General features: G+C 44.2%; 1 protein-coding gene across 2 annotated transcripts in view; it reads left to right on the top strand.

The window, feature by feature from the left end:
- Window positions 1-27,500, top strand: part of LOC122254856 (protein-L-histidine N-pros-methyltransferase) — a 201,170-nt gene that overhangs the window by 161,710 nt on the left and 11,960 nt on the right. For both annotated transcript variants that reach the window (XM_043018712.2, XM_043018711.2), the window contains exon 2: window positions 5,368-5,787. In XM_043018712.2, the coding sequence (XP_042874646.2) occupies window positions 5,387-5,787 (401 nt within the window). In that variant the 5' untranslated portion in view covers window positions 5,368-5,386. The remainder of the gene's footprint in view (window positions 1-5,367; window positions 5,788-27,500) is intronic.

Genomic DNA, 27,500 nt, shown 5'->3' with positions numbered 1-27,500 from the left:
AGGAGAACGTAGTAAACGAAGGAGAAGAAGGGGAGATGGCGACGAGGAAGAACGTAATAGATGAAGAAAGAGATGGCGATGAAGAAGAAGAAGAAGAACGTAGTAAACGAAGAAGAAAGAAAAAACGACGAAGGAGAAAGACGAGACGACAAAGAAGAAGTAAGTAGAACGCAGTAAACGAAGAAGAAAAACGAGACGACAAAGAAGGAGAAGAGAGAGAAGAACAAAACAAAACAAAAAAAAGTAAACGAAAAAGAAGAAGAAGAAGAAGAAGAAGAAAACCGTAGTAAACGAAGGAATAACAAATAAGGGGGGAGGGGAGGGGGGGGAAATAATGCGGCTGGGGACGAGTGGCAACGTAAGGGAATGATACAGAGTTGGTGCCGGGGGCTGAGCGACCTCTCGCAGGCTTTGTGCTCCTCTTGCATTTTGATGGCCTGGAATTTTTAAAACCTACGTCTTGGAAATTTCTTCATTGTACGAATGTTATATTCACTAAAGGGAGGGATGATGTGTTTTTTTGTTTTTTTTAGATATATTAATGTTTTTTTTTTTGTTTTTGTTTTTTGTTTTTCTTTCGTTTATGGTTGGTGATTGTATGGGTGTTTGAATTAAATGGGGTTTATTTCTTGTGGACTTGAAGTGAGGGAGAGAGAGAGAGAGGGAGAGAGAGAGAGAGAGAGAGAGAGAGAGAGAGAGAGAGAGAGAGAGAGAGAGAGAGAGTAAGAGAGCAAGAGAGCAAGAGAGTAAGAGAGTGCGCGTGTGTGTGTAGGTATGTGTGCGTGCAGGGAAGGAAATATTCTAAAATGAAAGGTTCCTTACGTATCCCAAAAAGAAAACAAGAGCGTTTAGTTCACGGGGCGGCCGAGAGATGGCAGCACTCCTCAGCAACATGGCGGGCTTGCCGATGAGCCAGTGATTGATTTTCATATTTATCGTTATCTCTTTCTCTGATGCTTGCCTCTCGGAGTGTTCTCGCTTACACACAAACACATACACACACACATACACACATTCGTTTCTCCGTCGCCCTTTTGAGACGAAATAACGAGAGCTTGTTTCCTTCTGATTACCGTAGTGCAGTTACTCTTCGAGACTCTCTTTTGTTTCTCGATTTATGATTATTTAAAGATCTATGTCCTCCTACCCGGTCCTCTTTCCTTCCGTCCCTCCCTCCTTCATCCCTTTTTCTTCCTCCTGTACCTTTCCCTCTCTCTCTTTTTTATCTTTTTTATAGGGGATAGGGGTGATAGGGGACGGCGAGTTCTTCTTTTCCTTATCCGCTATTTCCCTCCTTTTTTTCATCTCCCTCCTTTCCTCCCTCCATTACCCTTTTCCTTTCTCCTTCCCTCCGTGACTCCCTCAACACCTTTTCTCCTTTCCTCCCTCACTCCCCTCCTCCTTCTTCCTTCTTCCTTCCCTCGTTTTATTTCCTTTCTTTCTCCCTTCATTCCTCACTCCCTCCTTTCCTCCCTCCCTCCCTCTCTCCCTCCCTCCCTCTCTCCCTCCCTCCCTTATGTGGCAACGGAGGGCGAGCACGATAGCAACGGCTGACCGGCTCTGTCAACTTTAAAAAAGAGAAAAGGTCTAAATGGCAACATAATTCGCCTTTTATCCCCCTCCCCCCACCAATGTCCCCAGTTCCCTCTCCCCTTTCATCCCCCTCCCCTTTCTCCCTTCTTCCTTCCCAACCCTTGTCACCTTCTTTCCCATCCCTCTTTCCTCTTATATCTCTTTTCTCCCTTACCTCCCCCTCTCCCCCTATCCCCCTTTTCTATCCCCTTCCCACTATATGCTCCCGCCTCCTCCCCTTTTCCTCCCCTTCTCCCCCCTTTTTCCCCGTCTCCTCCCCATTTTCCCCTTCGACCCCCTCCTACTCCCTCTCTCCCCTTCTCCCCATCCCCGTCTTCCCCCTTTCTCCGTATCCCATACCTACCCCTACTTCCCCTCCCTCTTTCTCCCTATCTCGTATTGCCCCCTCCCCCTTTCTTCCCCCCACCCATCTCCCTTCTCCCTTTTCCCTCTCCATTTCCCCCCCACCCCATCCCATCCCCCTTAGCTGACCTTTAGCTCCCTTCTCCTCCCCTCCTCCTTCCCCTCCCTCTCTCCCCCTCCGCCCTCCTCCCTCCCTCCCCTACCCCCTCCCCCTCCCCCCTACCTACCGGCTCGTGTGCGCACATCCTTCATCGTCAGGTTCTCCCCGCAAAACTTTGTCATGTTAATCTTCCTCCAATGTGCCCGCCATTTGCATTTCTTGATATTTATTGCCGCCGTTCCTATATAAACTTGTCATAGGAGAGGTCGCATAATTGTGAACCCCCTTCCTCCTCCTTCCTCCCCCTCCTTTCCCCTCTTTCGCTTTTTTTTTTTTCATGGGAGTCCTTTTGCCTTTCATTGTTTCCCCCTTTCCTCCTCGCCCCTCTCACTACTTCATCCTTTTCTCCGTCTTTTCTCCTTTTTCTAGATTTCCTCCCTTCTTTTCCCCTCACTTTCCCCTTCCCTTTCATTCATTATCCTCTCTAGTTTTCCCCTCATTTTCCCCTTCACTCCCTCCATTCCCCCTTCCCTCCCTTCTTTCCCCCTTCCTTTCCTTCCTTCACATTCTTTCCCCCTTCACTCCCTTCCCTCCCTTCTTTCTCCCTTCCCTATCCTTCTTTCCCCTTTCCCTCCCTTATTTCTCCCTTCCTCCCCTTCCCTCCCTTCATTCCCCTTTTCCTCCCTTCTTCCCCCTTCCCTCCCTTCTTCCCCCTTCCTCCCCTTCTTTCCTCCTTACTTCCTTCTTTCCCCTTCCCTCCCTTCTTCCCCCTTCCCTCCCTTCATTCCCCTTTCCTTCCCTTCTTCCCCCCTTCCCTCTCTTCTTTCCTCCTTCCCTCCCTCCTTCCCCTTCCCTCCCTTCATTTCCCCTTTCCTCCCTTCTTTCCCCTTCCCTCCCTTCTTTCCCCCGTCCCTCCATTCATTCACCCTTCCTTCCCTTCTTCCTCCCTTCCCTACTTTCATTCCCCCTTTCCTCCCTCCTTTCCCCTTCCCTCCCTTCTTTCCACTTCCTTCCCTTCTTCCCCCCTTCCCTCCCTTCATTTCCCCTTCCCTCCCTTCTTTCCCTTTCCCTCCCTTCTTTCACTTTCCCTCCTTTTTTCCCTTTTCCTTCCCTTCTTTCCCCCTTCCCTCCCTTCTTTCCCCTTTCTATCCCTACTTTCCCTCTTCCCTCCCTTCATTTCCCGCCCCTTCTTTCCTCCATCTCTCCCTACTTACCCTCTTCCCTCCCTTCTTTTCCCTTCCCTCCCTTCTTTTCCCTTCCCTCCCTTCTTTCCCCCTTCCCTCCCGTCTTTCGCCCCCTCCCTTCCCTTTTTCCGTTTGCATTCATCCACTCTCTCTAAACTCTCTCTCCTCTCCCTCTCCCCCCTTATCTCTTTCTTCGCTCTTGTCCTCCTCTCTCCTCTCCCTTCCCCTCTTCCCTCTCGTTCTTTATCCTCTGTGAGAATATTGTGTTAAACTCTAACCTTTAAGACAGTCGAAAATCATATAAGGCAAGTACATGGAAGTCAACTCTGCGGTCCACAGGAGAGATATCAACTTCATATTTCCTTATGAGACGGTGAGAGAGGGAGAGAGGAGAGAGAGGGAGGGAGGAGAGGGAGGGAGGGAGGGAGGGAGGGAAGGAAGAGAGAGAGAGAGAGGGAGGAAGGGGGGGAGGAAGGGAGGGAGGGAGAGAGAGAGAGAGGAGAGGAGAGAGGAAATAGGCAGAGAGAGAGAGAGAAGAGGAGAGAGGGAATAGGCAAAGAGAGAGAGAAGAGGAGAGAGGGAATAGACAGAGAGAGAGAAAAAAGAGAAGAGTGGAGAGGAGAGAGGGAATAGGCACAGAGAGAGAGAAAGAGAGATGATACAGCAAACAAAATAGAGAATAAATGAAAAAAATACAAATAACGAACATTAACTAAGACACAACCAAAAACATGAAATAGGTCAGACGAAAGGAGAGACAAAGAGAAGTGGGTTAGAAGTGTAGGGTTGGCGAGAGAAGTGGAGGGTTCGAGCAAGAAGGGCGCCAGTGGACGTAGGTTAGGCTGTACAACTAATATGCGTTCGTGCTTCCGTCTCTCTCTCTCTCTCTCTCTCTCTCTCTCTCTCTCTCCCTTCTCTTCGCTTTGTCGTTTGTCTTTTGTTTTGTCTTTGGCTTGCGTGTGTGGATTTGTACTTGTTTTTGTATTTGTTTTGTTTGTTTGGAGGGTGGGCGCGTGTTGGGTTTGTATGTGGTAGTTTTGTTTGTCTTTTGTTTCGTGATGCTTTTTTTTTTTTGGGGGGGGAGGGTATAAGTGGACACCCTTTTGGTTCTTTGGTTCTTTAGTTCTCTCTCTCTCACTCTCTCTCTCTCTCTCTCTCTCTCTCTCTCTCTCTCTCTCTCTCTCTCTCTCTCTCACTCTCTCTCTCTCCCTCTCTCTCTCTCTCTCTCTCTCTCTCTCTCTCTCTCTCTCTCTCTCTCTCTCTCTCTCTCCCTCCCTCCCTCCCTCCCTCTCTTTCCCTCCCTCTCTCCCTCTCCCTCCCTCTCTCCCTCATTTCCTCCCTCTCTCGTTCCCTCCTTTCCTCCCTCACCCCCTAACTCCCTAACTCCTTCCGTACCCTCCTTCCCTTATTCTCCTCTCTCCCTCCTTTCTTCTCTCTCCCCAAACCCTCCCTCTCTCTCTCTCAATCCCTTCTTCCTTCCCTCCACCCCTTAAACCGTCACTCATTCACTTCATCCCTCCCCTCCCTCCCCCAACAAACCCTCCCTCCCCATCCCCTCTCTCCCTCTCTCAAGCCCTCCCCTCCCCTCAAACCTCCTCCCACAAACCCTCCCTCTTTCCCTCCTCCTCCCTCAAACCCTCCCTCCCCTCCCTCAACCCTCTCCCTCCCAACAAACCCTCCCTCCCTCCCTCTCAACCCTCCCTCAACCCCTCTCCCACCCCCAAATTGCCTCCCTCCCTCCCTCCCCTCAAACCCTCCTTCCCTCCCCTCCCTCTCAAACCCTCTCTTTCTCCCCTCCCTCTCAAACCCTCCCTCCCCTCCCTCTCAATCCCTCCCCCCCTCCCTCCCTCCTCTCCCCTTCAATTCCTCCCCTCTCCCTCCCTCCCTCCCCTCCCTCCCTCTCAAACCCTCCCTCCCCCCTCTCAAACCCTCCCTCCCTCCCTCCCTCCTCAAACCCTCCCTCCCTCCCTCTCAAACCCTCCTTCCCTCCCCTCCCTCTCAAACCCTCCTTCCCTCCCCTCCCTCTCAAACCCTCCCTCCCTCCCCTTAAACCTCCCTCTCAAACCCTCCCTCCCTCCCCTCCCTCCTCCACAAGACAGCCACTCGAGAGAGCTAACATCCCTTCCTCTTCTCTCTCTCTCCCCACAGGCTGCTGGACCGCGGCCGGATGTTCGTCTGGTCGACAGCGCAGGCCAAGAGGCTCCTCGTAGGGCCAAGGGAGCAGGACAAGGAGGACGACCAGGAAGAGCAGCCGAGGGAAGGAGGACAAGGAGCCATCAGGAGGACGGCCGCGGCGGCGAGGAATCTTCCCGTATCCTGCGACGTGGAGAGAGGAGGAGGGTGCGAGGAGGGAGGTCGCGGCGACGGAATGGTTATGGAGGAAGAGGAGGAAAAGGAGGAGGAAGAGGAGTTGAAGGATGAGGAGGAGATGTGGGTGGGCGAGCGGCTGCTAGATCTTGGGGCCGGGGACGGTCACGTGACACAGGTCCTGGCCGCGGGCTCCGTACAGGTCGATGTGACGGAAGCCTCGCCCGTCATGAGGAGGAGGCTGCGGGACAAGGGATACAGGTACGTCTTCCGCACGCACACACGCCACGCCTTCACGTACCCACACTTACATATGCATCCACATGCACGCACGCACTCACGTACACATACACACACACACACACACACACACACACACACACACACACACACACACACACACACACACACACACACACACACACACACACACACACACACACACACACACACACACACACACACACACACACACACACACACACACATAAACACACACAAGTACACGCACGGGCGCTTGCACAAATATACACACATCCTTACACTTAGACTTGCACAACCCTCACTGTCGTATGTCCCCACACACGCACACACGCGCGCTGCTTTCACCTTTTTATGTATTTTTTTTTTTTTTTTTCAATTTCTTCTTTTTATATTCCTTACTGATGCGAGGTCACTCAGGAGGTCACTTCAAACAGGAATTAACCCAGGTGCTTTATAGGCAGACAGACAGACAGACAAACAGACAGACAGACAGACAGACAGACAGACATAGACAAAGGAAAGGAAACAATGCATGACTGGATTACTTGTCATATTGCGTAGTATTATAACTTGTTTGTGGTACAATTGTGTGCAGGGTAGTAAGGGAATCGCAAAAACAAGCAATGCAATGCAATGATGCAAAGGGATATAGGTTAATGATGCAGAGGATGAATGTGAAATCCCCTTCCTAATAATAATAATATAATAATGTTGTCAAGAATAAGGACAATGATGATATTGATCGTAGTAATGAGAACAATAATGATGATAATAAGAAGAATGATAATAATAACAATAATAATGATAGTAATAATGATATAGCAATAATATTGAAAATAATGATGATGATAATCTGATAATAATTAGCAAAATCCTATTTTTTATGATAATAATAATAATAATAACAATAAAACAAAACAAGCCAATCAACATAACCAAAAGGGAAAAAATGAATGAAACGAAATAGACCGAAAAAGGACGATGACGAGAAGACGGCTGTTGCAGAAAATAGAGGAAAGAGGGGGTTAGCGAAGGAGGAGGAGGGCAGGGGGGGGGCGGGGTGAACGCTGTAATCATTGGGGTCTTCATGAGGAAATGGGTTGAGAGGGGTGGTCTTATTGGGGAAGAAAAGGAGGCAGTGGCCAGGGAGAGGGAGACAGAGAGAGAGAGAGAGAGAGAGAGAGAGAGAGAGAGAGAGAGAGAGAGAGAGAGAGAGAGAGAGAGAGAGAGAGAGAGAGAGAGAGAGAGAGGGAGAGGGAGAGGGAGAGGGAGAGGAGGGAAAGAGAGGGAGAGGAGAAAGAGGAAAAAAGAGGGTGAGGAGGAAAGAGAGAGAGGGCGGAGGAAGATAGATAGGGAAATAGAAGTGAGAAAGGGAAAGAGAGAGAGAGAGATATGTGGGAGAGGGAAAGAGTAGCAAGCAAGGACTGAAGGAAGATAGATAGAAAAAAGAAGGATGTGAGTGAAAGGAAAGAAAGGAGAGAGTAAGTGACAGACTAGGAGAAAAAGAGGAATGAGAAATGAGGGAAAGAGACATAGAGAGACAGAGACACAGATAAGCATACTTACATACAGACAGACATACATACTTACAGACAGACAGACACACTAACAAACAGAAAGACATACTTACAGGTAGACTTACAGACAGACAGACATACTTACAGACAGACTTAGACAAAGACAAACAGACAAAGAATAATAAAAAAAAACAAGAAAGAATAAGACAAGGGAAAGACGTAGAGAGGGGAAGGAGAGGGGGAAGGGGTGGTACAGAATGGGGAAGATAAAGGGGTGGGGGAGAGGGGAGGGGGGAGAGAGGGGGAGGGAGAGGGGGAGAAAAGACCCAGGTGTGCTTCCTGTATGACGAAGATCTGAGAGAAGCTGGTAAATACTGATGCGATGGTATTGAAATTCCGTCGATATTTATCTCTTTCAAATAAATTGTTTCATCGCTCTTTACCCATTTTTCTTTTCTTTTCCTTTTTTTCGGCTTTTTTTGTCTATATTTCTTTCCTCTTTTTTTTTCTGTTCTTACTTTTTTGTCGTTTTTTTCTATCTTTTGTCTTTTCTGACTTTGTTTTCTTTCTTATATTGTTTTTTTTTTTCTTCTTCTTCTTGTTCTTCTTCTGGTTATATTATTATTGATTTGTATAAAAATGTCTAAAGAACAGTCAAATCAAAGAAATGTATTCCGATTGTGTCATTTTTTAAGATTTACAAATGCAGATAACTGAAATTTTGAAGAAAAAAAAAGAAAAAAATCAGATCTTAAACAATGATTATTTCGAGTATTCTTAACGTAAATATGTTAACCATTACGTATATGTAAACACACTTCTGCACCGCTAAGCACTTAGACAAATCACTTCATCAGAATATATGAAATACATTACTCAAATATACTGTCGGGATGAGCGTGGCATACTTATAACGGAGCTCACTTTCCGTACTAACGTACCCGGAGTGCCCAAGATGCATAATGTTGCATGTATTCAAGCATAGTACATATGATCCCTTTGCCTTCAAGAACCGTTGTATTAAATGTAAACACAGCTTGGATGCGTTTCTTTTTGTTTTGAATTTGTTTTCTTTTCTTTTTTGTCCTTTTTGTCCAATTCTTTTGTAACTGGAAACTGAATTAAAGATAAGTATGAATGTAAAAGGTAATTAGATTATAGGAAGAAGGATTAATATGAAGGAAGAGGGTGTGTGTGTGGGGGGGGGATATGGTAATAGTATATGCTTGTTTTATGTTTAGTAGTAAGGGAATGCATGGCGCGAAAATTATTGCAAAGGTTGGTACGAATGGGAAAGAAATAAGATACTAATTTATATGAAAACGAGAGATCGCAAAAAACATTATAGTATGCGTTTGTCTTAGAGCTGCAAAGTGTCAGGTTGAGTCATAGTAAAGTGAGAAGAAAAAAAAAAACAAAGTTGCCACGGAAATGATTCCCTCGGCAACCTAGAAATGGCTTTGTGACCTATTCTGACGACCTTGATAGTGTTCAAAAAGTCCCCTGAATGAAAATTTGTCTGATTGTGAGAAACTTCTTTGTGTGAGAAATATCCGTAACCATTTCTATGGGTGACACACTTTTTGACTTTTGAACCGAAAAAAAAACTTTCCCATATTTCACAAGACACGCCTTGCTCAACACAGTGTCGAGAATTGCCTTCGCCTTTTGTTGCAAAGTGGCACATAATTATGTTGACAACGATATTCCTATGCACGAACGTACTTACCATAATATAAAAGAACGTGCAATAGAGAAAATAATGAAGTAAATCAGATAAATACCGTACTTCTTTACTCTTACCTTCACTAACAAATCACAGGTATGTTGCAGTGAATTGCAGTTAAGCTTTCTCTAGGTACGTCTCAAGTGTACATTACTTTTCCAGCACTTGTTGCTTAGTGCCCGTTCCACGAGACATTCAGAATAGTTGTGGTAGGAAAAGAATTCTTAAAGGTTAAATAAAATGAAAGAATGGACAAATGTATTATGTGGGTTGTATCGTGCGTTTGGCAGTCACTGGCTGTTATATGAACATCATTATTTGAATTATACATTATCCTTCTATGTGGAATAGATGCTGGATTATAAAAATTATTGGAAGTTAAATAAAATATGATAGTACAAGTCTGTAAGGTCTGTGTTACACGTTTCAAAGACACTGATAGTTATATGAACAAAATCATTATATCAGTACAATATCTGTCTACATAATATCACTTCCCTGTGCTTTCTCAACGCATGTACGTGAATATTCGAAGAAAACACAAGTATAATTCTTTACCATATCGACCTACTTCCTCAGCATCATACTCCCTCTCAAGATAAAGATTTTTCCTTCCATGTCGAGATCTGGAGCAAGGAAGTCCCTTCCGAGAAAGAAAAAGAAAGAAAAGGAAAAGAAAAGGAAAGCATACATTATTATCCACATATTGACGCGCCTACCCAAGATCCTCTGACCAATCAGAAGCTCGCACGCGCCCTTTGCTCGCGCCTGCCTGGCTCTCGCCCGCTCATTAGTGGAAATATGACGCCTGGAAATCTAATTGGACGCTTAATGAAGGCATTTCCTACCGCCCGCCACCGATGCGTGATAATCCATTTTTTTAAATCTCCGCACGTTGCAATCTCGCTGCATAATCCTGGTGGGAGAGAGGAAAGCGTGTGTGGCCGCGTCTGTAATAAAGCTCGGCATTATCCTGATACAGTAAATTTACCGCAGTTCCTCGTGTGTGAGAGAAAGAGCACGGGCGAAAAGCGGTATCTGGCAACTCTCATTCCCGCGGCGATGACCAATGGCGACAAAGACGAGGGAAGGGAACAATATTGCTAGCGTTCGCGCAAGAAAGTAAATTATGTTCCTTCTTCACATCTGCTACACGAGAAGATGCCAGGGAATGACCTTTGCCTGGAACTTTAAGGAGGCGAGATTTTCTCAAGTGCCCTTATCTGTAGAGTGCGGGGGGGTTTATTTACCTATAATATTTATCTGCCAATGTTTTCCCCCCTGATACATCTCCCGGACAGAACTGCACATTACGTTTATTAAAAGGGTCAGTCGAGAAGTCCGATATGTCATTTCCGTCTTAGAGGGAGGAAAACCGATATTACGTTTATTATTATTATCATGTATAAGCCCGTAGAGCATAGATGTATCACCAGCTATTCGAGTTTAGAGGGTTGATACCATCTCTGCCAGTTCATAAAATCGATGAAGAACCATCTGTGTATGAAGTCACGGGTCATATATTCATCTGCAGACGCCTTGCACGAATGCCGAGGTTGTAATAACGCGGCGAATGAATGCCGTTACAATATCCTAAGAATCAGGAAAAAGACGAATGAAGAAAAGGTGCAAGAATGGGGAAGAAGAAAGATGGAACTAACACAAAGGAGTTACGACCTAAGCTGTGAGGGACGTCCTCTGTTACACAGGACGCGGCGAGAGGGTCGAGCAGGCAAATGAGGGTAATGTTCAACACGGCGGAGTTGAAAGTGATATCACACACCCGTACACACTTAATGCACGCGGGTGTTCATACATAGAAGTGTTAGAACGCATCTCGCACAGCCACGAGTAGTCACATAAATGCGTTCAAATACACACAGTTACGCACACACACGAATTCATTTTCACTTCAATTTATGTTATATTGACATGTTCATCATTGTTAGTACAAGAAAAGATTACAACGTAAAATCAAAAAGAATAACCAGGGGAAATAACAAATATGTTCCATTGTTCTATTAACTAAGCCTTCTAAGGTGCATGGTGTTTGTTCGTACTCTCAAAGGTTAACATAATTAACTATATGTAAAAGCAAAATCCTTCGTTAAACTGATTACTGAAAGGACTTCGTAATTAATTAAGGAAAAGTAGTAGTGGTTTCTCGACCCTAATGATCTCATTATGTTAATAAGGTCCAAAATTTAATATGTTTCCTCATTATTGTTGAGTTGCAAAACAACTTGTTTTCAAAATCGTTGAGATAAACAACCTAGAATTTATGCAACACCTTAATTATGCTCTTATTAAGAAGCTTTTTTGGGGACGGGTGGGGGGGGGAGGTAGAGATCAGGAAAAGGAGAGATAGAAGAGAAGATAGATCAATAAAAGAAAAGAAGAAGGGGGAGAGGGGGAAAGATAGTAAGAAGAAAGAGGAAGAGAGTTAGAGAAACAGAGATGAGAGGAAATAGAAAAAGGTCATAGGTTACACGAGAAAAGATTATAATGATAAGTTTATTGAGGAAAGAAGGACTAAAGAAATGAAGTCTAATGGAGACGAAAGACAGCAATCAAGAAAAGGTCACAGGAAAGAGAATCATAGAATTTAATTAAGGTCACAGGAAAAAAGAGAAAACGATCGTGGAAATGGAGATAGAATAATCACAGATGATATGGAAACGGAGGACATGGGACAAAGAAGACAAAGAGATTAACGTACGAGAATAAGGCTAAACAAAAAAGTGAAAGAATGGGTAAGGAGAAACAGACATAAGAGAATGGAGAGAAATAGAGATAAGGAGAAAAAAAGATGAAAAAGAATGGACGTAGAAAACGGAGAAACGAATGAAGGAAACTAGAGGGAAATTAAAGAAACTTAGCAGAAAATAGGAGGCAATAAACATCACAAAGAAAGGGAAACAGAAGTTAAGAAAAAAAAGTGAACAAAGGATAGATGAAATAAACACAAGTAATGATGAAACTACAGCGTCAAAAGATAAGGAGAGACAAAGAAAGAAAGAAAGGGTGAAGCCAACAAGATAAAGAGACGAGGAAGAACAAGAAGGTCACATGACTAGTGAAAAAGAGAGTTATAAAAGAGTGAAAAGGAGGATGAAAGGTCACATAAAAAATGGAAAGAAAGGTGAAACAGAGCTAGTAAAAAGGGTGAAAACAGAAAGGTCAAGAAAATAAAGAGAAATAGTAAGAGGAATAAGAGAAAAACACGGATAGAAGAGAGGCAGAGAGTTACTCAAAGGAAAGGATAGACAGTAAGGTGAGAAACAAAGAGATCAAAGGAAAAGAGGAAACAAAGGTCAAAGCGAAAGGCGAGAACAGAGAAAGAAAGAGGAAAGGGAAAGTCAAAGAGAAAAAAAAAGACAAAGAGGTCACAGAGAAAAAAATGAACCTAGAATTAAAAAAAAAGACAAAAAAAAGAAAAATCAAAGCCCAAAAGCAAAAGAACCGAAAAAGGTCAAAAGGTCGAGAGAAAGAGAAAAAGAGAAAGAAAGAGAGAGAGAGAGAGAGACAAAGAGGTCAGAGGAAAAGTGGAGACAGAGGGCCCTGGTGTCATCCGGGCTGCCACAGTATCGGATGCCGCCACCATTCAGATTCAAGAAATCAATAGCCAAAACACTCAACTCATAATCGCCTGCCGAGTCTCGACCCGGCGAGGAAGGAGGGAAGGAGGAGAGAGATAGGGAGAAGAAAGGAGGAGAGAGATAGGGGAAGAGACAGGAGGAGAGGAGAGGGAGAGATATAGGAGAAGAAAGGAGGAGAGAGATAGGGAAAAGACATGAGGAAAGGAGAGGGAGAGAGATAGGAGAAGAAAGGAGGAGGAGAGGGAGAGATATAGGAGAAGAAAGGAAGAGAGGAGAGGGAGAGATATAGGAGAAGAAAGGAAGAGAGGAGAGGGAGAGAGATAGGAGAAGAAAGGAGGAGAGGAGAAGAGAGGAGAGGGAGAGATATAGGAGAAGAAAGGAGGAGAGGAGAGGGAGAGAGATAGGAGAAGAAAGGAGGAGAGAGATAGGGAAGAGACAGGAGGAGAGAGATAGGGAAGAGACAGGAGGAGAGGAGAGGGAGAGAGATAGGAGAAGAAAGGAGGAGAGGAGAGGGGGAGAGATAGGAGAAGAAAGGAGGAGAGGAGAGGGAGAGAGATAGGAGAAGAAAGGAGGAGAGGAGAGGGAGAGAGATAGGAGAAGAAAAGAGGAGAGGAGAGGGAGAGAGATAGGAGAAGAAAAGAGGAGAGGAGAGGGAGAGATATAGGAGAAGAAAGGAGGAGAGGAGAGGGAGAGAGATAGGAGAAGAAAGGAGGAGAGAGATAGGGAAGAGACAGAAGGAGAGGAGAGGGAGAGAGATAGGAGAAGAAAAGAGGAGAGGAGAGGGAGAGAGATAGGAGAAGAAAAGAGGAGAGGAGAGGGAGAGATATAGGAGAAGAAAGGAGGAGAGGAGAGGAAGAGAGATAGGAGAAGAAAAGAGGAGAGAGATAGGGAATAGACAGGAGGAGAGGATTGGGAAAGAGATAGGGAAAAGAAAGGAGGAGAGGAGAGGAAGAGAGATAAGAAAAAGAAAAAAGAGGGAGAAAGAGAAGATGGGAAGATAAAGAGGAAGGGAGAAAGAGAGGAGAGGAACGGAGAAGGAGAGATACAGAGGAGAAAGGAGAATGATTGCGTTAGCGAGGAGAGAAAGATAGGAAGGAATTATACAGGGAGGAAAAAGGAAGCACGATGGAAAGAGATATAATTACGGAGGAGAAAGGAGGAGAGGAAAAGAAAGAAAGATATATATTTATAAATAAGGAGGAGACAGAAGGAGAGGAAGAGAGAGAGAGGGGAAAAGAAAGAGGATGGAAAAGGTGACGTAGGGTAGGAGAAAGGAGGAGAAGAAGAGAGATTGTAAGGATAAAGTAGAGAAAAAAGATAGAAGAAACATCTTATAGGATAGAAGAGGAAGAGGGATAGAATTAAAAAGAGAAAAGCAGAGACAGAGAGATGAAGAAAAAAATGAGGGAGGAAGAGGAGAAAAAAAGACGAGAGAAATAGTAAAAAAAATATATGTATATGAATAGGAGAAGAAAGAAGAGAGAGAGATATATGTAAGGAGGATGGAAGTGGAAAGAAAAATAAGGAATAGAGGAGAAGGAAGAAATGAAAGGGAAAAATACAAAGTTATATATGGGAGAGAATGAAGTAGACGGAAGGAGTGGGAAGGTAACGAAAGAGGTAAAGGAGAGAAGGAATAATAGGGGTGAGACAGGGATGAGAAAGAATGGGAATAGAGACGAGGCAGAAAAGAGCAAGAGGAGAGAAGATGAGAGAAAGACGGACCGATAAAAGGAAGAAGAGGCAGAAATGGGGGAAATAGCTACAGAACAGAGGGGGAGGGAGGAAGGGGAGAAGAGAACGAAGGGAATAAAGATGGAAATACGTAGGAAGCAAGAAGAAAATGGAAGAGGGGAAGAAGAAGAAGAAGAAAGGAGAGTGAGGTGGAAGAAAAGAGCGAGAGATAGGAAGGAAGTAGGGGAGAGATAGAAGAGAAGATGGCGTAATATAGATGAGAAAAGAAAAAAGGAGAAAGGTAAGGTGCAAAGAGAATGATGAATAGAAGAGAGGAAAAGAGGATGAGAGATGGATAGGGAAGGAGGGTGAGTGATAGAGAGGAACAGGGAGAGACTGGTTGGAGAAATGAGGAGGGGGAGAGAGAGGGAGAAGGAATTAGAAGAAAGGGGAGAGAAAGACAGAAGAAATTAGAAGAAAAGGGAGTAGGAATTAGAAGAAAGACGAGAGAAAGAGAGAAGGAATTAGAAGAGGGGTGAGAGATAGATTGGAGAAAAGAGAAGGGGGAGGTGAAGGAGGAAGAAGAAGAACAAGTGGTGAAGATGGAAGAGGGAGTGAGAAAGGAAAGGTAGAAGAAAATTAAGAAGACGATTATAGTCGAGCAAACAAAATCATACACAAAGATTAGATCATGGAAGCTGTTGTTTCTGAATTGTTTTAGCTGTTGTGGTTTTGTGGTTATTATATTTGTAGTTGTAGTTGTTATAGTTGTATATCAAATTCTTCTGTGATAAGGGGAATTTTTTTATTTGATCAGCTGTAGAAAAACAACTCTTGGAATTATGGGACCAAGGAAGTATTAGGTTTGGAAAATCATGTGATAGCAAACGGTAAATGAAGAGTGCGAGTAAAAGAGAAAGAGAGAGAATTTTGATTTTTGGAGAAAAAAATGAAAGAAAAAAAATAGACTGAAAGGAATAGTTAGAGAACAAGAGAGTATTTAACTCGCCATGAAGGAATTCCAAATGACATTTACTTTATTATTCATAAAGAGAGAGAGCGGGGATGGGGGGAGGGAAGGAAAAACGGATAGTAGCAGAGGAGGGGGAAGGGGGAAGGAAAAACGGACAGTAAGAAGAAGAGGAAGGGGGAAAGGGAGAAAAGGGAAGCAAAAATCCTTCCTGCCGTAGGATGAAGGGAGGAAAAGGGTGGAAAGAGGAATCAGAACTTTAGGCGTATGAAGGGCGCTTGATTGATACCGACCAAGGAAAGGAACTTTGTCGGTTGATGTCTGAAATCGAGGAAGATATGGTTTATGGCTCGCGGGACAGAGCCGGAAGACTGGAGAGGACACAGTCTGTTAAATCAATGTTGAGGGAGGAGGACTTTTTTCTTTCTTTCTTTCTTTTTTTTGGGGGGTGGAGGTGGGGGTAGGGGTATGTTTTTTTTCTCTTTCTTTCTTTCTTTCTTATTTGCTGATAAGTCTTTTATGTTGTTTGGTTTCTTTGTTCTCTTTCTTTCTCTCTCTTGCTCTCTCTCTCTCTCTCTCTCTCTCTCCCTCTCACTCTCACTATTCCTCTCCCTCCCCCTTTCCCTCTCCCCCTCTCCCTATTCGGGAGCTCCCCCCTCTCCCTCTCCCCCTCCCTCTCCCCCCCCTCTCCCTCTCTCATTACTCATTAGTTAATGGAAGCGAACACCTCCTCGTTCATATCATCTTCAACTGTCAGCAAGCAATCAAAATAGGTGAATAAAGTCACTTTCGATAACGATAAATGAACTAAAAATAGCAACCCCCTCCCCCTCCCCCTCCCCCCTTCACACAAACTGTTCGTTTTCTCACTCTCGACTTCGGCTTAGGAGTCACGTAGGAGGTTTTATCAGCGTCGTTTTCAGCTTTTTCCAAATCCTGATTTTTTTCTCCCTCTTTTTTCCCCCCTCCGCTTTCTTTCCTTTGCTGATGTTATTCTTCTTTGGGAGAATAGGAATATCGGATGAACAATTAATTGGGATATTTCCTGTGTTTCGGATTAGTTTGGATAAAAACGCAGTTTTTTTTTCTCTCTTTATCCATCTAAATTTTTATATTTTTTTATATCATCTCTATCTTTTTCTCTCTCCTCTTCTCTTCTCTTCTCTCCTTTCTATCTTTATATTTCTCTCTCCTCTCCTCTTCTCTTCTCTCTCTATCTTTATATTTCTCCCTTCCCTCCCTCCCTCCTCCCTTCCCTTCCCTCCCTCCCTCTCTTCCTCCCTTCCCTCCCTCTCTCCCTTCCCTCCCTCTCTTCCTCCCTTCCCTCCCTCCTCTCTCCCTCTCTCCCTTCCCTCCCTCCTCTCTCCCCTCCCTCCCTCCTCTCTCCCTTCCCTCCCTCTCTCCCTTCCCTCCCTCTCTTCCTCCCTTCCCTCCCTCTCTTCCTCCCTTCCCTCCCTCTCTTCCTCCCTTCCCTCCCTCTCTCTCCCTCCTTCCTCTCCCTCTCTCCCTTCCCTCCTCTCTCCCTCTCTCCCTCTCTCCCTCCCTCCCTCCCCCTCTCTCCCTTCCTCCCTCCCTCTCTCTCCCTCCTTCCCTCCTCCCTCCCTCCTATCTCCCTCTCCCTTCCCTCCCTCTCTTCCTCCCTTCCCTCCCTCCCCTCCCTCCCTTCCCTCCCTCTCTTCCTCCCTTCCCTCCCTCCTCTCTCCCTCAACGGCGGTCAGTTCATTAGAAGAAATACAGAAGTTTCCGGATGAATGGGACAGCCCGGTTCCACTTGAACGCCCCGCCCCTTTGGACAAAAGACGATCGGTTGCGCCTGGACGTTTAAAAAACCCGGTTATGGGGTTCGTGGTTTTAAGAAAGAGTTTGATGAATCTGATGTGGTTTGTTTTATTTATTTATTATTATTATTATTATTATTATTATTATTATTATTATCTTTATAGTCGTTATTTTATTATTACTATGATTTCCATTTTTTTCATCATCATTAATATCATTTTCACGCTCTATTTTTTTCGATCAAAGGAAGGTGTTTTTCGCGATCTTTCGTTGTTGTTTTCGTTCACGAGACGAAAGGAATTGTTAATGATACTAAACACAGTAAACATAGTCTCTAATGATGTCGGATTTAGAAGCCTTTATGAGAGAGAGAGAGAAAAAAGAGAGAGAGAGAGAGAGGGGGGGGGGAGGAAGCACATATTCAAACACACAAATACACATTGATAAACACACACACACACACACACACACACACACACACACACACACACACACACACACACACACACACACACATGCATGCACGGTAGTCCAATCATTTTCATATATTGATCCCGGTAAACAATTGATAAAAACCCTGTTATATAAGAATTACGAAAAGGATGATAAGGAAGATAATAATAATGATATTGATAATGATTGGGTTGACGATGATGATAATGATAATCATCACGATTCGATAAAAAAAAAATCAGGTAGATGATAACCCATTTTCTACATTTTATCCTTATTGTCATCACGTAACGAAGATTAAAAAAAAAAACTCATATCATTCGCTCGTATCTAACAGCGAAAGGTCAAACAGGGTCAGCGGGAGATAAAAGGTCACACTAAGGTCAGATGGGAAGGCAGAGTACCTCCCCATCTCCCTTACCCTCCCCCCTCCCCCATTCCCCATTCTCCTTGTGTTCTACGGAAATGTAATCAGATATAGACCGGCGAATGAGGAAGTGTAGAAAAAGAGGAGAGAAGATGGGAAAATAGACCTTATATATGGGTTGCTTAAGGTCGTCACGCTCTGATTAGATGTTCATTTTTTTTCAAATGGTCGAAGAATTGTGGTAAATATGAGACAAAGATTAAAAAGAGACGGAGGGGGGAAGGGGGAGGGGGAAGAAGATAAAGGAGGGGGGAGGCGCCCCCTTCCCCTTCAATTTCCTCCCCTACCCCCTCCCTTTCCGCCACTTCTCTCACATTCCCCCTATCCCTCTCTCCCCTTCCCCTCCCCATACATCTCCCCTTGCCCCCTCCCTTCTCATCTTCTTTTCCTCCCCTTCCCCCTCACTTCACGCCTCCACCCCCTTCCCCCAAACCCCCCTCCTCCCCTCCCTCCTATCCCCCCCAGAACCCCCACCCCTCCCCAGAACAACCCCCCACCCCCCTCCTCCTCCTTCCTACCCCCCCAGAACCACCACCCCTCCCCAGAACAACACCCCCACCCCTCCTCCCTCCCGCCCAGCGGCACCGTCCACGTAAACTTAATTTTCGAGTGGACACGGCGGAATACATTTGGAATATGAATAATAAAACGAGGAGGAGGAGGAGGAAGAGGAGGAGGAGGAGGAGGAGGAGGAGGAGGAGGAGGAGGAGGAGGAGGAGGAGGAGGAGGAGGAGGAGGAGGAGGAGGAGGAGGGGGAAAAAAGGGAGAAGAAATCCGACGTTGGAATCTAATCTCCAAATGTACTAGGAGTCTCCGGAGCGTCGGCCTCAATTTCTTAATTCATGTTCAAATAAAACTAATTCCGGGATAGTAGCCATTTATGTAATAGTGGAAGGAGGTCGGGTGAGGCCGCGGGGGGAAGGGGGGAGGGGGAGAGGGGAGAGTTGAAGGGAGGAGGGGGTGAAGGGGGAGAGAGAAGAGGGGGAAAGGGGACGAAGGGGGGAGAGAGGAGGGGGGAAGGGGATGAAGGGGGAGGGAGTTGGAGGGGGAAGGGGGGAGAAAGTTGGAGGGGGTAGAGAGTTGGAGGGGGGAAGGGGGGAGAGAGTTGGAGGGGAGGAAGGTAGGGGGGGGGAAGAGGGGGGGTTGTATAGGGCCTAGGGTAGCGAGGAAGGGGAATGGGGTGAGGGGTTTGTTAGGGGGGGTAGGGGGGGCAGGGGCACGAGGGTAGAGGTTAGGGGTACGGGAGAAGTGTCTGTACTTGTCTGTCGTGTTGTACGTGTTTTGCATAATTAGATGTGTATTTATGTGTATCTACCTATCAATATCTGACTGTATATATTAAATATATCAATGTATCAGTAATGTATATATACATATGTGTATATTTGTATATAGATGGATAGATAAATAGATAGATAGAGATAGATAGATAGAAAGATAGATGTATTTGTGTGTGTGTATGTGTGTGTGTGTGTGTGTGTGTGTGTGTGTGCGTGTGTGTGTGTGTGTGTGTGTGTGTGTGTGTGTGTGTGTGTGCGTGTGTTCCCGTGTGTCTGAGAGTGCCAGCGGCGTGTGTTTCCCCTCGCACCCACGCCCAGAGATCCCATTACCCGAATCCTGCGTGCGAGCGAGTAAGAACGCCTCCTGTGACGGGCGCCTGATGGACTCGCGGTCCCAGGGCACGCCGCCTACAAAGCCTTCGCCGCCCCCCCAATTGGCCGTGCCCTCCGTGACCTGGGTATGTGCCGCGGCCCTTCTCCCCCTCTTCCGAAGGACCCCTTCTAAGGCCCCCCCCCCCCCGCCCACTATGGACCCCGGGACGCCCAGCCTCGCCTCCGCCATTACGGTTCTCTATGAGGTTTATTGTCTTCTCCTTCGTCTTGGGTCTTCGGTGGTTCGTGTTCCTCAGAGAGGTGGTTCGTTCGTTCGCCCTGTCTGTTTGGCTGGTTCTCTCGCTCACGCTTTCTCTCATTCTCGCTTCCAGTCTTTTTCGCTCTCTCTTTCTCCCGAATTCATTCTGTCTCTTATTCTCGCTTTCTGTCATTTTCGCCCTCTCTTTCTCCCGAATTCATAATATCTCTTATTCTCGCTTTCTGTCATTCTCTCTCTCTCTTTTTCTCATTCTCATTCTCTTTATCTCTCATTCTCGCCCTTGCTTTCTTTGGTTTTCTGTTTTACTCATTCTCCCTCTTGGTTTCTCTCATTTTCTCTTTCTCTCATTCTCGCTCACACTTTCTCTCATATTCTCGTTTCTCATTCTCGCTTTCGCTGTTTCTTCTTTTCTCTTTCATATTTTTGCTCTTTTTCACACCTCACTCACTCTCTCTCTCTCTCTCTCTCTCTCTCTCTCTCTCTCTCTCTCTCTCTCTCTCTCTCTCTCTCTCTCTCTCTCTCTCTCTCTCTCTCTCTCTCTCTCTCCTTTCATCCCTTCCTTCATTAAATTTTCTATTAGCTTTATCTGTCTGCCCATCTATATCTCTCTCCATCCATCTCTATCTCTCATCATCTGTTTTCTTATCTCTGTCTTATCGTACTGTAGATATTGTATTCTTATCTCCATGTGTGTGTTTTGACTGACAGTTCCTGTTTCTGCTTTTATTGTGTGTTGTTGTTGTTGTTGTTCATCTTGTTTACGAATAATGCTCCAGGATTTTTGCCAGATTTTAAAATTTCTTGAGCGTTGCCTTTCGTTTAAATTTGTTTCCTCGTTCTTAAGTATAGCCTGTATACGTCTTCTCATTTTCTTTCAGTGCAGGTTATTCGTCTCAGATTCTTCGTATTTACCGTCAGTATGTATTTTTTTTCTCTTTCTCTCTTGTTATTTTATTTCCTCATCCCCCCCCCCTTCTCACCTACACTTGTGCGCGATAGTGAACGTGAGCGTGAATAGATATTGAGCGTGAGCGTGAACGGAGATTGAACGTGAGCGTGAACGAGAGCGTGAACGGAGATTAAACGTGAACGTGAACGTGAGTGTGAACGTGAGCATGAACGTGGGGAGGAATTCGAGAGTGGGTTTGAATGTGAACGCGAAGGTGAACGGGAAAATGAACATGGCAATGAATATGATACTGAACATGAATACAAAAGCCCAGGATGAACGCGAGAGTGAACAGCAAGTCGAACCGGAGAGTGAACGAGAGAGAGAGAGTGAGCGAGCGCCGGGGTGACCAGGAGAGTGAACGTCACGACCAACACCCGAGTGACTTGGAGAGTGAACGCGAGAGTGAACGCGAGAGAGAACGCGAGCACCGGGGAGACAGCAGCGGCGCTCCCACTGGACACAGCCGGACGCCGCTGCCCGCCTTTATGACATCTAATTTAACATCAAAGAGGATCACGAATCGGTCTTTGATATCGCTTGGCTGACTGGTGCTTCCCTTCGCTCCCCGTCCCCCCCACCGTCCTGCCCCCCCTCCTTCTTCTTCCTCTCCCAGCCTCTCTTTCTCCCCCCCCCCTCTCTTCCTCCCTTCCTTCCCCTTCTCTTCCTCTCCCCGTCTCTCTGTCTCTTTTTTTTCCTTGCCTCTTTGGTATGTCCTTTCCATCAATTTTTTTTCACTCAATTTGTCCTCTCTCCTTTTTCTACTTCTTCTTCTTCTTCTCTCTCTCTCTCTCTCTCTCTCTCTCTCTCTCTCTCTCTCTCTCTCTCTCTCTCTCTCTCTCTCTCTCTCTCTCTCTCTCTCCCTCCCCTCCCCTCTCCTTTTTTCCTCTCTCCCTCTCTCCCTCCATTCCCTCCCTCTTCATCTTCAGCTATCCATCTCTAATCCACCTTCCTGTCTATTTCTATTGCCTATTTCTTTCAGATCATCGTACTCTTGTCCTTTCATCCACTTTCCTCGATCTTCCCTCTTTCGTCATCGCCTCCTCCTCTTCTCCCTCCTACGTAAACAAGATGCGGTGTAATGTTACAGTAAATTGTATGTGATTATTGTGTTTTTTTTTTCTCTTCTTTTTTATTCGTCAGTGTGTTATGAGAGAGAGAGAGTTTACTTATGTTTTTTTTTTCTCTCTCTCTTTGTTTCCTTCTCTTTCGTTTTCTAGCCCTTCTCCCTTCTTTTCTTTTTCTTGTATACATACAGTACAAAAATATGTATATGTATATATATATATATATATATATATATATATATATATATATATATATATATATATATACAAGTGTCTGGAGTCATATTGCAGCATTTCTGAAATTAAAGGCATGTTTGCATGTTGTTTCCTATAGTTTTATGACGCGATCACGATTTTTGATGTGCATTTTGCGTGCGCCGAATTGTAAAGATTCTTACGTAATAGAAAACCACACCCAAAAATCCATCCATCGCCACACTTCTTTTTCTTTCTCTCTATCTTTCTCTCTCTCTTTCTTTCTCTTTCTCTCTCTCTATCCCTCTATCTATCTCACTCACTTACTCACTCATTCACTCACACACACACATACACACACACACACCACCCCACCCCACCCTACACAAGTCCCTCCCCCCCCCCCCTCCACACACACACCACCCCACCCCACCCTACACAAGTCCCCCCCCCCCCCCCCCTCCACACACACACACACACACACGTCCCCCACCCCCTCCCCAACCTACACACACACCTCCCCCCACACACACATCCCCCCTCCCCCCCACCCTACCCTCCACACACACCCTACACAAGTCCCTCACGCACTTCTAAACACCACCAAAGACGCGTATATGTGCGCTCCTCCTCGCGGACACACACCTCCCTGTACCTCGAGTGGCTTGTCAACGCCTTCACATCAGCCTCGTGTTTCAAGAAGGAAGTCTGAGAGCATCTTGGCCTTTGAAATCTGCTATTTAATGGGATTTTAAAATCGCGTTCTCTCTCTCTCTCTCTCTCTCTTTCTTATTTGGGGAGAAAGAGGCGCTGGGGGGTCTTTAGGTGCCGCAAATATGGAGGGAGGGAAAGGGAGAGGGGGGGGAGAGGGAGTGGAGAGAGAGGGAGGGAGGAGGGAGAGAGAAAGAGAGGTAGAGAGAGAGAGAGAGAGAGGGGGGGGGGGAGTGAGAGTAAGATAGAGAGGAGGGGAGAAAGAGAAAGAGAAAGAAAGAGAGGAGAAAGAGACGTGAAGAGAAGAAGAGAGGAGAGAGAATCTGAAGTTTAATTCAGCCTCCATTTTGTCTTTATTTAGTTTTCATTTTTTTTAAACTCTATAGATCGTAATGTTAATTTTCCTCATCTTGACTGAAACTTAGCGATACTAAGCGAAACATATATACTATAAAAGAGACAGACGAAACGAAATCAAACCGATTTTTTTATTCAAAAGTTGTATAGTGTCAATCGTGAGAGGTGAAGGATCAATATGTTTATCAGAGGGCCGTGATGGAGGCAAGGCGAGGGGGGGAAGGGGGGAAGGGATGGCGATGGAGGTGAGGGAGGGTGGGAGGAAGGGAGGGAGAGGGAGGGAGGAAGGGATGGAGGGAGAGGGAGTGAAAGAGTCCAAAAACTTGAAGGAAGGGAGACGTGGAAGCCAAAAAGGGAGGGAGGGATAGAGCCCAATAGTGTAGGGAGAGAGGGAGAGGTACACTCTAAAAGGGAGGAAGAGAGAGAGAGAGGGAGAGAGAAGAAAGGGAGAAAGGGGAATTATGGAAAGATAAAAAAAAGGAAGGGGTGAAATAAGGGAAAGTCTAACGGACGGAGGGAGAAGGGGGAGGGAGGGCCAAATAGGGGGGGGAAGTAGGGCACGATCCGGGTAAAGGAGTAGTTAAGGTGTCATTAAAGGGCAGGAAGCGCTGGTTGGATCCTTTGATGTGATAATTTAAGTAGGCCGTTGAAAGTTATCCGGGGCTCATTAGCAACTCATGCTCGCGCCCTTGAATAAGTAATTAGGGCCGTAATTACACTTGAGCGGGGGTCAGGGGTCATTTGGAACTTGGGGTGTCCATTTGGGCTCACCTTTGGCGGGGTCGTTATGAGGTCGTGTCGTGTGTGTGTGTGTGTGTGTTTGAGTGTGAGTGTGTATGTGTATGTATGTGAGTGTGAGTATGTATGTATGTGTGTGTGTGTGTGTGCGTGTGTGTGTGTGTGTGTGTGCGTGTGTGTGTGTGTGTGTGTGTGTGTATTGAAACGTTTGTACATAAACCGTTCATGTAGATATCTCGATATGTTTACCCCGCTATAGCGTTTTGCAGAAAGTACTCCGTTATACAAGACTGAATTACATCCACGGAATAGAAAACCTGGAAAATTGAATGTTTTAATAATAGTACATAGCTTTCATTCTATCCTTATAAAATATGTACAGTCACCATAAAGAGTATCTCACGAGCATGTTCCGAATATATAGTCACAAGAATCATGATAATTTCCCGAAACCAAGTTGCTTCGAGGCTTCACAGTCACGCGAACGAACCCAATGCGCTGACTGAACAAACTCCTTACGATGCTGTACATGTCATGGATATCTACGATTACTTTGGTGTGTGTGGGTGGGTGTGAGAAGTATCGGTGTTGTGGTAACGTATGTTGTATAACGTTTATGAGAAATTGAAATAGGATTTAAGGCTTAGATATCGGTCATATATTAAGCTCTGCGGTTGTAGTTGTATATTGTACTAGAATGATATTTGTATTTAATTGATTATACTGAACTGTTTGCTATGCTGATGTAACAATAGTAGCGTTGTAGATTAACCTTTTCCGCCCAAGTAATTCTCATTATCTCGTTCTTTCACGTTCTCTTTCGTAAGTCTTGCTTTTAAAGAAGAGTAGAAACCGAATGGCACTGAAACATGGGAATAAAAATGGAAGCGAGAAAATAGTATATCAAACAAGGGTGTACATTTTTTTCTTTCTTTCATTCTTTTTTTCTCAACCATCACCGAACACGCTATCGAATGGTATCTTTTTATTTCGCGAAAATCTCTTCCCAAAGCTTTGACGAAATGTAAATCTTAACAAGATGACCAGGCAAGTGTTCACGTCGTTACTTCTGTCCTCTCAGGCGTTGGTGCATCTCAACAGTACATGCTACACTGAGTTACTAAAAGGCATTTTCTTTCGTGTTTCTTTAGAAGATTTGTACTAGGCATGCATCACCATACTGGATTCTCTCTCGCGCGCGCGTGTACTCACACATACCCTTGTGTATGTATATGTTTGTGTTTGTATATATACATATGTATGTATGTATTTGTATGTATTTGCATGTTGTATATATATATATATATATATATGTATATATATGTATATCTATATCTATATCTATATATATCTATATATATATATATATATATATATATTGTGCGCGCGCGTGTGTGTGTGTGTGTATGTGTGTGGTGTGTGTGTGTGATTTGGAAGATGATTTGGAAGATGATTTGGAACAGTAAGAACAGACGTGACCATTTTAATATAAACTTGAAAGTTCCAAAAGGATGTATTACACCCGAGCACACACACAAATCCTCCATAACCGTACGCTACATAACCATACACTTGACAAAACACACATCTCACATAAATACAGGCGTACCAATAACAAACACGAAACACGCACGCACACACAAACACTATACGTCACGCACCTTAAGTTTCCTGAGGAAAAAAACTCACACACCTGTAATCGTGACACCAAACACCTATCTTAAACGTTATAACATAAGCAAACTTGAACAAATAAACATAAGGACTGCAAAGTTAAATGTCAATAAATTATGTATATATCTTTGGTATCACAATATAAAAATCATCACAGACACACACACTTCCTAGTACTCACACTCCCGCAGCCAAGCACACATAATACACACAATGGCTAAAATCACAACCAACCACGTCGATATTGACAAACAATACCACTTACACCCTTCCAACATTAGAAATACTCGTAACTCTCACTCACAGATATACACTGCCTACCACACTTCACAGACTCCTACAAACATTAATTCATGGCAAGGACCATTCATGGGCTAAATAGGTTCTCACATATAATCGACAGCCTCACAAAAGACTCACCCACAAACAAGCTAACAAGCACTTCCATAAACTAACAAGCTAACAAGCACTTCCATAAACTAACAAGCTAACAAGCACTTCCATAAACTAACAAGCTAACAAGCACTTCAATAAACTAACAAGCTAACACGAAATTAAACTAACAAGCACTTCCATTAACTAACAAGCACTCCCATAAACTCACAAAATAACAAGCACTTCCTTAAGTACACAGACACTCCACAATCAACACTCAACATAGCACATACACGTGGATCTCCTTGTGTTCTTTCGCTCAAACTTTTATTATTATTAAACGTGTTATGGATTGAGTTCGATATTTAAAAAGTGGGAGGAGGAAATAATAACTTCAATCTTGGATAAAGATATTCGAAATGTACTCTGGCTATAGTACTTCTTTCTAACATTCTGCACTGTCAGGATCTGTCCTTTTGATGTGAATATTAATGTTTGTAGTCATACCGTTGACTCGCTATGAATTTTTTGACTGGGAGCACTACATGTGCCATGTCAATCATTTTCTATGTATAGTCACTTCAATACCCATGGCTAAGGTAGCCAACAGGTTTCAGCTTGCATGTCATATCTAACAGTATATATATATATATATATATATATATATATATATATATATATATATATATATTTTATATATATATATATTATATTTATATATATATATGTATATGTATATGTATGTATGCATATACAATATATACATATATAATATATATATTCATATATATATGTATATGTATGTATGCATATATATACATATATATATATATATTCATATATATATATATATATATATATATATATATATATATATATATATATATATATACCGTTAGATATGCAAAATGAAACCTGTTGGCTACCTTATCCATGAGTAATGAAGTGACTATACATTGAAAATTATTGACATGGCACACGTAGTGCTCCCAGTCAAAAAAAATTATAGCGAGTCAACGGTATAACTACAAACATTAATATTCACATCAAAAGGACAGATTCTGACAGTGCAGAATATTAGAAAGAAGTACTCTATAGCCAGAGTACATTTCAAACATCTTTATCCAAGATTGAAGTTATTATTTCACAGAGTCCATAGTGACAAGAGGATGTAGTTGAAACGGAATAATTCCTCAATGTGAAATATGTTTATGAACGTTGAAGATGCAATATAGAAACGTTACTTACACATCTTGCATCGTGGAATTATTCATTTTTATTCATATCTTTAGTACACGCGGGGCTGTGTCGTTCGCGCATCGCTGTCTGTCTCGTCCGGGGGAGTTATTACGCGCGAAAGTTACCGAGTTTTTACCGATTTTCAATGTTTTCTTTTCACGTTTTTTCTTTCGTTCTCTCTTTTGGAGGGGAGGGATATATCTTTGCTCTTGTGGTAAGCCTTTTTTTTTTGTTCTTTGATATTAGTGTATGGGTGGTTTTTTTTTTTTTCTCCTTTTTTTTTTTTTGGCTTTTGATGATTACTGGATTTTTTGAATGATAGAAGGTTGAAAAACTTGCCGGCGATGTATGTATATACATTTATGAATTCGTGTTTTTATAGTTCATA

Source organism: Penaeus japonicus, unplaced genomic scaffold (assembly GCF_977035675.1).
Source record: "Penaeus japonicus unplaced genomic scaffold, GWHDUDI00000001_assembly GWHDUDI00000014, whole genome shotgun sequence".
Classification (NCBI taxonomy): domain Eukaryota; kingdom Metazoa; phylum Arthropoda; class Malacostraca; order Decapoda; family Penaeidae; genus Penaeus; species Penaeus japonicus.
This window is presented reverse-complemented; position numbering and strand designations above follow the sequence as displayed.